Raw genomic sequence first — 12,109 nt, forward strand, 5'->3', positions numbered from 1 at the left:
GAAAAGATGACTGTAATTACAACTGATGTTGAAGATGCAGCCTAGTTTCACCACTGAATGATTACTGCAAAGTCTCCACACACACACACACACACACACACACACACACACACGCGCGCATGATCTTCTAAAGGCCTCTCTATAGGAATTCACCAATATATGACTCCAAAACCAAGTCCCGAATTTCATTTTGTCATTCAGTTTAATGTTATAACTGTCTGTATTCAATTCATTCCCCATGATAACATTAAGTAAATTCACAATTATATTTATAAGCTACAGTGAGGTGGAATTTACTGGCCGAATGTTGATGTCATTTAATAATGAGTTCTCACTGCCTATATTGATAAATACTGTACTTGCATCCTCCTCCTCCAGTTCACAATACATGTGTTAAATCTTTGCCTGAATTTACTTCCAAAATCAATGGGACACTTAGTAACATGAAGATACTTGAGGTTCCTATTCTGGGTGTTGCTACATGTATTACCTCTGAATTTAAAAAAAAAAGTTTATTTCGAGGATATTTCCAATTTTCAAATGCTAGTAACCAAGTGGCATGTTATCTGGAGTTGTCTGCAAAACCCGAAGTCCCAGAGGTTAAGAGTCACCTGCTTCATTCTATCATCCTATAGATTTCCGTGTTTCATTAATTTAAATTATTTTGGAGGTGTATAAAGTCACATCCTTTCTACTCCACGGGTGAAAGAGGAAGGACAGAAGGAAATGAGCTTGAGTTGCTCTGAATTACAAGAAACTAACATTTAACAACACAGATAATATTTTACCTGTGGCTAGAGCTCACCTTAAAAGAACATAGCAAGTCATCATTAACTATCAACTTAATTCATTTGCTTTGCTCCTATAACTGCTAATAAATATCAAAGGAATACTGATGGGCTATATTGCAGCAAACCTGCAATGCATGGAGGTTCCATGAAAAGGTAGCACAGAAGCCCACAAGCTTCCTTCCAAAGGTGCCCTGTATCTTCATGAGCATCACATTAGAAACACATTTTAAGACTCCCTCAACTGCAGAAATGTTTGTAGCAGAGTCGTACAGTTCAAGTTCACATGACTGACAGACTGACATTCAGAATTACATTTTAAACTTGAACTAAAAGAAAACCTTAAACATCTAGTTCTATCAGCACTTTAATTATACTATGTCACAGAATGACCTAGCGCTGCATTTGGACACTGAAGGCTGGCTTTATACCACATTTATGTAGTGACCGCATAGGCAGCCCATGAAAAGCAGGTTCATAGCACCTTTGCTTTTTTTTTTTTTCAAATGTGAAATTAGCTGAGCACTATCCAACACGATGTTTGGTTTTCACATTTGGAAACAGGGGCGGTCTCTCTCTCTACAGTTTTAGTAACTCTCCATCAAAATTCATTCTAAAAAAATCAAGCACAATAAAAATAGATCTTTGTCTTATTCCAAAAATTCCTGGTGGTATGACAGGCATCTCAGAGGGGGGAAAAAAGGTAAAACAATGCCCCCAAATTAGTGAGAAACTCCTAAAGAACAATAACTACTCAACCTTTAGTTACAGGAGATTTCTATTCTTACTTTTATAATTATTACTACAAATGCTCTTTGTAGTTTTTTATTTTTATAATGAGCTAAGTATTAGACAACTGAACTCTTATTTAATTCAGGCAGCATGACGAAGTTTTCCACGTTAACACTTACAAAGCCATTCACTGCAGGCTCCTGGAAGTGTTACTGCCTTTACTCTTCCCTACATCAGAGCACTGGGGAGAATGGAGCTTCCATGCTCAGAAGAGGAATGGGAAAGCAAGCCAGCAGAGTCTGCTGAGCTGTTTTTCCTTTGCTCTTTTCCCAAGGGAGAAAAAGTGTAAAGGCTCTGTTCAGAATGAATCAGGCATATTTTTAAAAGTCACCAGTGGTCAAGCCACTTTGCATGTCCCGATACCGGTTGCTTAAGACTACGGAGCCCCATGGAACCTCACATCAGGGCTGCCCGGGATGTCTTATTATTTATTCCACGCTCTGCTCAGTACCTGTGAAAGGGGGCACTCCTTGGCCAGCGAACTCTGATTCATATCTTTCAGGAGGTCCTTCAGAGCATTCCTCACTGTGGTGTGCGACCATTGTTCAGGAGGCAAGTCTTCGAGTTTGGGGCAACTATGTGAGACAGAGATTAGAAAGGGGATTATTACAAGATTGCATCCCGCTGCAAAACATTCCTTTAAGACAGACAGATTTCATTTTGCGCATCAAACAGATGCATCTGGAGATTGCTCTCGGTCTCCTGATTGTTCCGATTAGTTAATTACTTTATACAACACATCTGCTGTATCGATGCATGAATTATACATCAGCTGCCTGTGGTGGCTATTTTTTCATGTTACTTCTACCTTCCTGCTCTGATGCGCTTGGGAAGACAATTTAAGGTGTACTGCTTTCTCACGAGCAAGCAGGGAGAAGCATGAATGTATTAACCATTTTCCTTTCGTGACTCCGTTCATACGAATTAAAATGGTAAAAAACTATATAAATAAGCAAGGCCGCGGCAAGAGCGAACAAGGCATTCTTTCACAAAATGTACACAGATGGCACTGTTCATGATATGCAAAAATATTTTTCTCTTAAGTAAACTTTATGTAAAATGCCTTCTTGTAATGCATCATTTCATTGACTCAATATAAAGTCTCGTATTTTGATAACCTGCACAAACCTACAAATTTGGGGGGTGGGGGTGGGGGGTTGCTTTTAAATTCTACACTGAAGTTAGGAAAATAAAGCAGAAAGGGTAAGGTAACAAAATCAATTTTAATTAACCCGTCTGAAACACAGAGGAAATAAAAAGGTTGACCAGAGATGCTTTAGTTAAAAATATCAGGTAACTAGAATGTTTTCCCCTAGAACGCTGTCCTGACTCACCTGTGTAACTGAATTTTCAACGTGACCACATGATACACATCTTGAAGCATATCCGCTACCGTAGCATCAGGGGCATCTGTCACATAAGACAGTGGAACTGGATTCCACTTTCCAACCTGGATTAGCCCTATTCCAGATAAAGAGAATATGTCACTACAGGTTTTACCCTTCAGATAATACATCTGGTAGTTTTTTTCTTTCTTTGATGGCCCCCACCACAAGCAATATTGTTATTTCTGTCTGAATGATTCCCTTCCCTCTAAAAGGCAGGTCAGTGAAAATATTCATAGCTCAGCTTTCCAAATTGTGAAATTATGTAAATGACTGTAGGGTTGTTTTATTATTTTGGAAATCAAACCCCATCAATAAAACCGATGCCCAGGCCACATTTTCCTAACTTACAGGAAGTTCTAATAAGACATAGCTGAACCAGTTCTAAATGGCTTTACGATTCAGATAAGATTCTCTATTGCAAAGGGAATCAGCATTGAAAAATACTTTACAGCCCATAAAACCATCAGAAACAGAATAAAAGAAACAGAACTAGATATTCAGTCATAAATGCAAATTGACTCTCAACAGTCCATCTGCTCAAATACGCTCCTCACTTCCTTGTGGGTCCTCAGTGGAGCAGATTATTAAGGTCAATAAGCATACTAATGATTCAGCTGAAGTAATTTAAAAAAAAAAATCTACCTCGACATTCCACATGAGCAAAATGTGTGTTAACTAAACCAAACTGAATTAAGCCAATTTTTTAAAGCCACAGTCTATAAGGAACCAGTGTCATCATACACAGCCTACAGTTCTTTGAATAAAAAAAAAATATTCAGTGCTTTCCCTGGGAGGTAAACAAAGGATGCCAAGCAATTTCCCCAGCCCCGCACGTGCGTCATTTACCTTTGGCCTGGGCAGCAGAGCTGTGCGAGTAACCCAGAGACAGCAGTGCCATTTCTATCAGCTGGTTGAAAAGCATGTCCTTTCTCACCAACACAAATTCCGCATGCTCCTCCTTGCAATCGTATTCAATGGCGTTTTCATAATGTTCCACCACGCAAAACACCGGTAGCATGGTTCCTATCGAAGAGACAGGGAGGAAGAGATGCAAACCAACAATCTTCAGAAATACAGTCTGGGGGAGGGAAAAAACACACGAAGCCATGAAAATAAATCTTCACAACAGTGAGAGAAGGGAAGAGACTGTTTCCCAGGCAGACAGGGCACAGAAACACACAGGCACGCACACACCAACATATACAACCTTTTCTCTGTTTCAGAGTTGAGAGAGAAATATGGAAACAGAATGTGAACCTGCTCCGAGGGTAAGTGGGGCTCTGCTTCCATCAAGATGAGTGAATGCAGAATTACCTTTCTGATCAAATGATACTGCTGACGAGAGAGAAGTAGGTGTCTTGTCTGATCTGTTGTGAGTGGTAATGTAGACAGTGTGCAAACCTGACTCACTCCAGTTGTCTTCACAAGAACCAACTTCACGTGGCCTACAGGCTTTTGTTAATATTAAACTATCCCTTGTTTGTGCCCAAACAAATTACCTTTGGCCATAAAATGATTAGCCTTTTACTTCCTTTTTAGAGATTTTACTTTATAATGCTTCCATAAAAGGAACGCAAAACTTAACCAAACTGATGCTCAAAATATAGGATTTCAATATGTGCATAATGTAGGTAAATAAGATTTTTATTTTGATGGCTCCTCATTTAATCTACCTGACTAAAAAGATATCACAGTAACCATATGTCTGTAACATGAACAGTCTTGTTGTAGTAAATGGGATGAAAATGAGAGCGGGAAAAGGAAACTGGCCTCATATCAGGACATATTAGGATCAAGGAATCTGCGTAGATTCGATGTTCTCTCTCTATTTACTTTAATCCAATGTAATAACTCAGTAGCCAGATGATGAATCGGCACAGGCCACACCGGGGTTAGAAAAAAGGCTTCTGGAAACGGAAATCAGGGAACGCTGTAGCACTCAAGGTGTTCACGCAGCGAGCGCACTGTCAGACTCCCAGGGATAAGCAGAAAAGGGTTAAAAGCAGATGCATCTGAACTGCACTGTGGCAAACTGCCAGGAGGGTATCATCTTTACCATAAATGATGGCAAGGGTTACTTTAACAGGGCACCCAGGATCCTCAATTAGTCCTGTAACATTAATGCCTCTTTAAGCTCTGCCCTCTGGACTCGCAGAATCCTACCAACTTCTGAAGATGTCCAGCGCATGCCAACCAGAGCTAAAAAATCGGGATTTTCTACTGACACCGGAGATGCCCTTTAAAAGTGCTGTATTCTGCAAACAAAAGCTGGCAGTAAAACAGCTACATTTTTCTACACATGCCTCTTCACCAAAGCCTCAGTGAACTGTTCACAAGGGATTCTAGCTCTGAAAAAGAAAAAAAGAAAAAAAAAAAGAGCACCAAAACCTTTAGGTTGACTTAGAAAAGCTCACAAACTCATTCGGAGATATCCAACAGGCGAGGCATAAAAAAACAAGCCGTGAAGCTTGCCAATATTCTTGTCATTCATTCGGCTGTTTTATACCAGAGAGAGAATCCGCCAGGGATCAGAAGATTTGGGGAGACCACAGCAAAAACAGCAATATACAAACTGGTGATTTCTTTCTTGGCTTGGAGGTACTTTGGCAAAATCTCCTCAACAAATAAACAAAAACATCCAACCCCTTTTTCTTAAGCCACATCTCAGCCACAATTTTTATCTAGCACCTGTCAAACAGAAACCAGACACAAAAAATAAAATTAAACACACACACACAAAAACACACACCACCACCACCACTAAAAGGCTTCAGTGATTTTTGTTGTTTGAAATAAGCAAGGAACCTTCTTCAATTAAACAAAATAAATCACTATCAAGGCAATACTGTAAGGGAAAAAAAAATCTTTTGAGCAGGAAGTGAAATTACTGTAGTTTGGTTTCTCCTCCCCCTGTCCTGATGTCTTCAAAGAGTTGGGTTAGTACAACAAAAACATATGCATTGATTTTTCCTCTCCAAGGAGGAGACTGACTTGTCCTACTACATGCTGTTCTCCTTAGACCTATGACATCACTGTGGGTTTTTCAAACGACTGAAATATATTGGATATATATCTTCGGCTTTATTTATCGGGACCCCGTAGGTAATGAAAGGTGGCTACTGATAAAGTGACAACAGTATCATTTAATTACAAACCTAGCCGCTAAATCTTCCAGCAAACTGTCACGGTTGCCCTCCTGCTATTGGGAGTAATGCTGAACAGGAGCCTTCTCTGAACTGTCTGATTATTTGTGCGAGTGTTTGGCGAGACTTCCAACTACAGCAACTTCATAACCTTCCAGCATTAAAGGGGGAGTGCACTGGCCACAGCCGACTGCTAAAAATACCGCATGATTTAAACCTGGAGGCAGTCTTAGAAGCTTTTGCTGAAGGTTTATGAGCCTGTGTAAACAGCACGTCTGCCATAAGGAGCAGTGAAGTCTGTAGAATCCTTGTCTAAAACTGTCCTGGCATTAAAAGTTTGCTGTGCAAATATCACATAATACCAGAGACAGCTGAAATCTCCTATTTAGGAATTTATGGAACTTATATGTTTGCAGGCGTCAGAAAGTCTTTTTTATAGAGCCCCAGTGCTTCACAGTACAATATTAATGCACTCTGTTTGAAAAGCCGTAATAAATTATATTTTTAATGCTCTTACCCTGGCTTTCTTAAGATGCATACATTCTTGGCAAACAATCAATAAATAGGGTAATCATGAGTAGAGGCCAAAGAATTTGCTGAAGTGCTGTTTTTCCATTTTTAATAGATAAAGATCTAACAATACGGTCTGCTGTGTCTGTTCATTTCAGGATCAATATATTCTTTGTTTTCGCCAAACCAAGGAAAAAATAAATGATTGTATGATAAATGTTATGCATCAAACACAATGAAATTCCTCTGCCTTCTAACTTTATCTACTTAATATTCTCGGTTGCTAAAAGATGGCATTTTTATCCTTTGCTTAGCAAATGTAAGGGAAATCTGAATCCTATACACATTTATTCAGAGACAAAATAAAGACCATTATGAGGCACACACATTGTAACCAGCACAGGCACTGCTTTACATAAACAAGTGTTGAACACAAAGTTGTCCAACTTCATCAACTTAACATGAAATGGGTAGAAAGGAGTCAGTTACACATCCTCCCCTTGTAAACATGCCTAAATCTGCCCTTCCTTTTATCAAAAATACCCAGTTATAGCAAACATAAAAATTAGAATGATCAGGTTTTTTCATTGCTAAATAATGCATTTGCTCTTAAGAAAACAAGCCACAAAAATGACATCACAAAACTTTTACATCATAGCACACAAGATTTCCATTACCTCTGAACCTGTCTTTTACAACTAGCGAATCTTATGGAAAAGCCAGTGTCTTATTCTTAAGCAGGGCAAGAACAAGCAATAGCCATGTATATATCCTCTACTTTCATTACACCTTATCCATGGAAGCCTTGGGTAGCTAAAGACCATTATATTGAATTCAGTCCTTATCAACCTAAATGTCCAACAATTCCTGTCTGTAGTAGCAGAGTAAGATGCTCCACTCAAACACAGAGCCTCCACTTTGAAAACGTGACTGACACTGCAGCCAGGGATGTAACTAATTTCAGAGCAGAAAGAGAATCAAGGCAAAGAACCTACAAAGAGTGCTCTGCCTCTCCACACCCACACAGAGTAGCCTTGGGTAGGCACAGGGCTCACAGCTTTCCAGGATTTGGCTCGAAAGTATTTACCTTTCCTAAGGTTGGTTTTCATCAGATGGCCCGAGTGTTTTAAAGGCACTCCCTGCATTTTTCCACCTGTACTCCCAAGCCTTCCTCTTCCCAGTGGGCTCCCGTTCTGCTCCAGGCGGGCAATCTTGGCTGGTGGACCCTTCGTATCGCTCACATTGTTAGACATTTCTGAATGTTCTTTCCCCTGAGTTGCCTCGTTCAAATGATCCATACTCAGTTACTCTCTAAAGATCACCTGCCAGAATTTAAAAAGAAGATGCGGTTAGAATTGGGTGGGTGGGGGTGTTTCTCTCTCTCTCTCTCTCTTTCTCTCTCTCTCTCTCTCTCTGTATTTACATACATACATCATGTAAATGTTTTACCCCTAGATATCTCTCTTCACAAATATAATTTGTAAGATTACTCAGCTAGATATATAACATAATGTATATGTTACTATATTTCTAGATGACAGCATATGTCCATTCAAGTTAACAGAATAATTGGTGAAAACTGTATTAACACACGTGAATAAAAGGTAATTTGTGACCTACCACCAAAAGTAAGTGGGGGGAAATGGGCTTTACTTCTAAAACAAGAATCACCACAATAGAGCCAGAAAGAAAATAAATTATATTTATACAGTCCCAATTTTTAAAAATTAGAAACTCTTTACAAAACAGTAACACTTTAAACAATGGAAAAATAATTACAGCCCAAAATATTAGTTAAATCTGTTGTATATATATTTTTACATATAGCTTAATTTTTGAGAAAAAAAAAACCTATACATGTATATACATACCACCTCAAAAGAAGGTAGCAAACATCTAATTTTTATACTCCCCATTGGCTTTGCAGGTAAATTTGTAGAAAAAGTTTTCTACTATGAAAGTTTCAAGAGTGACCTGTTAAATATCTAGTTAAGTCTTGGCTCAAATGTGTGATTGGATTATCTCACCCCTAAGCAAATGGATGTTAGGTGGAGGACTTCTTCAAATATTCCAAGTACTGAAGCATTACGACTCACATGTTTAGAGTTAACATTTAGGAGTACTTTAGTAATAGAATGCTCTTAACTTAAGTAGCAAAAAAACGTGAAAATACTTTGTGATATTAGCATTAGATCCAAGTGCCAAACTGGCTTTTAAAAAAAATAAATCTTGATTTAGGTAAAACACAATTGCCAGTTTTCAAAAATAATCTCAGTATGCAATGAAGTTAACATCTTGGTTGACTTCAAAAAAATTTATAGATAATTATTTTCAATTACACAATGGACATTAATTTTCATACGGTTTATGATAAAACAATGAGTACAATATCCAAGTCACTTCTAAAATAGTTGTAACTAGAATTGATAAGAACAGGTGAGTGGAATTATGAACTTTCATAGTACTTGAAATACTGAGCTTACCAATACTAAGGGGGGAAGGGATCATATTTCAAAAATCAGAATATGATAATTATTACTTTCCTCCAGCTGTCTAGTAATTTAACATCTCTTGTACTTTTAAAAAATTATTACACCGGAAAAGCTATTTAGATCCGATTAATTGAAAGCCAGCTTATATTAGCATGGCTTTTCTAGAAGCATGTTTTTCTTCTGTTTAACCATAGATTACTCTGTCCAATTTAATCAAGAAAAGAGGTGAATGGGGAGGAGGGAGCAATGGTAATCTGTAGGCTTAAAAGCAACCTTAAGAATGCCAATTGAAGAACTCTAAAGTTTGAGAAATAATGGCTATTTATCCTTGTACTCCAGGGTGGCACGCTGAGAACTAAAGGTTTACCATTGATCGAGGTCCCATCTGTTTTTGGTTATGAGGTTCATTAACAATAAATGTGCCTCTTTTAACCACTTTTTATCAAGATTACTCTTCTCCATTATATTAAACTAAAGCCAAAATTAGAGAGCAATGGTTATTAACTTATTCAAAACACTCTTTGTAATGTTACATGTGGATTATAATACAGAGCTGCTTTTTTTTTTGAAAGTGGTTGCCTTACCCTAGAGCAGAAAATGAATTTTAAAACATATGATTTGAAAATACTTCACCCGTGGGGCAATTTTAAGAAAAAAGGAAACATCAGCATGAAAATGAATGCTAAAAAAACATATTCAGCAGTCTTGAGGCTTAGCAGCATTATAAAGTAACAGCAAGTGAAACTGATAGATGCTAATTTAGTTAATGTATTGATAATCAAAACATCATATAGGTCATGCACAATTGTCCTCCCAACACCCACCCATAAGCGTCAATTAAACACTCAGTCATCTTGTAAAAAGCTTTACATTATAAAGAAAAATTACATGCACATAAAACACCCAATTTACTCATTTAAACTCTATGCCCAAGGCTAAAGTTCACCAAACCTCCGTCTGGGATTGCACAGAGCAGCCTCCACTGGGCCTGCTGGACTGGCAGCCCAGGAACTAACTCGGGTCTCAACAGATGCCAGGCTCAAGAGTTTCTTGTGAGTTAGAGATTTTAAAGTCCATTTTCGTGTAACGTTTGGTTGGCACACAGAAAGCAGGCTACTTTCTCAAAATCCCATTTCCCAGTCCATCAACTAAGTCCATATGTGATCGCTACTGACTAACACAGTGAACTCAGACACAGCAATTATTTCCCTTTACACGAAAAAAGAAAAGCACGACATTCCGGTTTCAAGAACCTTTTTGGATTTTTTTTGGTTTCTTGTTTTTGCAATGTGGAATCCTTTCAGGGAGTTCCTTGCTAAATGGCCTCCCTCACCCCCACCGAACCCCATAATCACATTTTAAGAGATTATGCCCTTATCCATTCCACATGGCCGGCACGATCCAGGCCAAGCTTTCACTGTGACCTTTTAAAGAGACAAAGAAGCAAAGTACTATCTAGAAACAGAAACACTGCAGTTTTACTGAGTGAAATTAGCAAAACCGACCTGAAACTCACCACTTCAAAACTTGACAGCATATAAATAACAAAAACAAAGGAGATTTCCTTTGCAGCCCGGGTTCTTGAAGAGAAGTTCAAGACTGATGTTTTCTGTCCTTTTTTTTTTTTTTTTTTTTTTAATTAAAAAAAAAAAAACAGCAGACCTGAAGGCGACTTCCCCTGAAATTGTATTATTTTCTCTTCCCCTACCCCCGCCCCCCTAAGCGGGGGAAGGGCAGAAATAAAGGCCTAGAAGAGTAGCCATGGGGGGTGGAGGGGGAGAGTGTTAAAAAAAAAAAATCACAATTCGAAAAACAACATATATGGTTTGTAAAATGTCTAACCTCAGAGAACGGGGTTTTCGAAGGGGGAGGAGGGGAGAGTGGGAAGTAGGGAGGAGGGCGAAGATAAAATTGATCTGACAAGTGATTCGTTGGGGGGAAGAATCGTAAAAACAAAGCAAACCCTGCGCACTGTGGTGGAGCTGGGGAGGCGAGGTTGGCGGCTGAGGATTCTTTTAAAAAGAGGAGGAAAAATTCACTGCGGACCAGGTCTCCGGGAAGGGGAAGGAGGTCCCCTCGCGGTGCCCCTTCCCTCGGCTCGCGCAGGGTTCGCGGTGCGAGGCCACAAAGTCCACTCGGGCTGTCACTCGCAAGCCCGTTCCCCGCTGACCCCGGAGAACGCGGCGAGGGGGAGGCCACCGCGCCTCCCCTCCCCTCGCCCCCGCCGCCCTCCCCAGCAATTGCGACTGATAGGAACAAACCTTAAACTTTCTTCCCACCGCCTCGCACCCTCACCGGGGGCATCTACCGGGGGACAGCGAGGGTGGGGGGCAGGAGCTCGCGAAAAAAGCCCGGAAAGGCACTAAAACGCCACTTTTGATTCGGCCCTCGCTGACGACAGCCCCGAGGACCCTCTCCCTGCCCATGGACGCGGGGCTGCGAGCGTCTGGGGAGCCGAGTGAGTGCAGGGGAGAGAGAGAGAGAGAGGGTTTGGGGGGGGGGGCAGGAGAGAGGGGAAGGAATTAGAAGGCACCCCCAGCCACCTCCACCGCCTCAGCAGCGACACACTCCCCGCCCCCTCCTCCCCCCCAAAAAAGTCGCCACGCTCTCACTCGGCCAGAGTCCGAGGTAAACAAGGAGCACCACAATGGCACTGGGACTTGGGGGGGGGGGCGGGGGGAAGAAACGCAGGAACCCCAACAAAACTGAGGAGGAGTTTCCCAAAATGCGAGAGCGGGGTGGGAAGCGTCCTCGGGAGTCGCCCCGGCTCTCGGCTCGGTCCCCGGGCGGGCTAGAGGGCGGCCGTGGCTGCTGTTGTTGTGGCGAGGCCGGTGGTTGCTGGGTGGCACAGGGAGAGGTGTGTGCGCGTCTGTGTGCGTGTGAGCGCCAGTCCCCGGACGGGGCTGTTTCTCCCTCTCCTCTCTCTCTCTGCCCCCCCTCGCTCGCTCTCGCTCTCCCCCTCGCTGCCGTCTCTGCCCCCATTAAATTATTAGTTG

At 40.8% G+C, this 12,109-nt stretch overlaps 1 protein-coding gene across 1 annotated transcript in view; it reads right to left on the bottom strand.

Moving 5' to 3' along the window:
• SATB1 (SATB homeobox 1) overlaps window positions 1-12,103 on the bottom strand; it is an 84,088-nt gene extending 71,985 nt beyond the window's left edge. Inside the window, exons 1-5 of the mRNA XM_014537599.1 lie at window positions 10,630-12,103; window positions 7,709-7,943; window positions 3,815-3,991; window positions 2,915-3,041; window positions 2,032-2,155 (exon numbers count right to left, since the gene is read on the bottom strand). Coding sequence (XP_014393085.1) covers window positions 2,032-2,155; window positions 2,915-3,041; window positions 3,815-3,991; window positions 7,709-7,919 — 639 coding nt within the window. The 5' untranslated portion in view covers window positions 7,920-7,943; window positions 10,630-12,103. The remainder of the gene's footprint in view (window positions 1-2,031; window positions 2,156-2,914; window positions 3,042-3,814; window positions 3,992-7,708; window positions 7,944-10,629) is intronic.
• Between the last annotated feature and the right edge of the window lie 6 nt (window positions 12,104-12,109).

The sequence above is a fragment of the Myotis brandtii genome, unplaced genomic scaffold, assembly GCF_000412655.1.
Source record: "Myotis brandtii unplaced genomic scaffold, ASM41265v1 scaffold18, whole genome shotgun sequence".
NCBI classification, from domain to species: domain Eukaryota; kingdom Metazoa; phylum Chordata; class Mammalia; order Chiroptera; family Vespertilionidae; genus Myotis; species Myotis brandtii.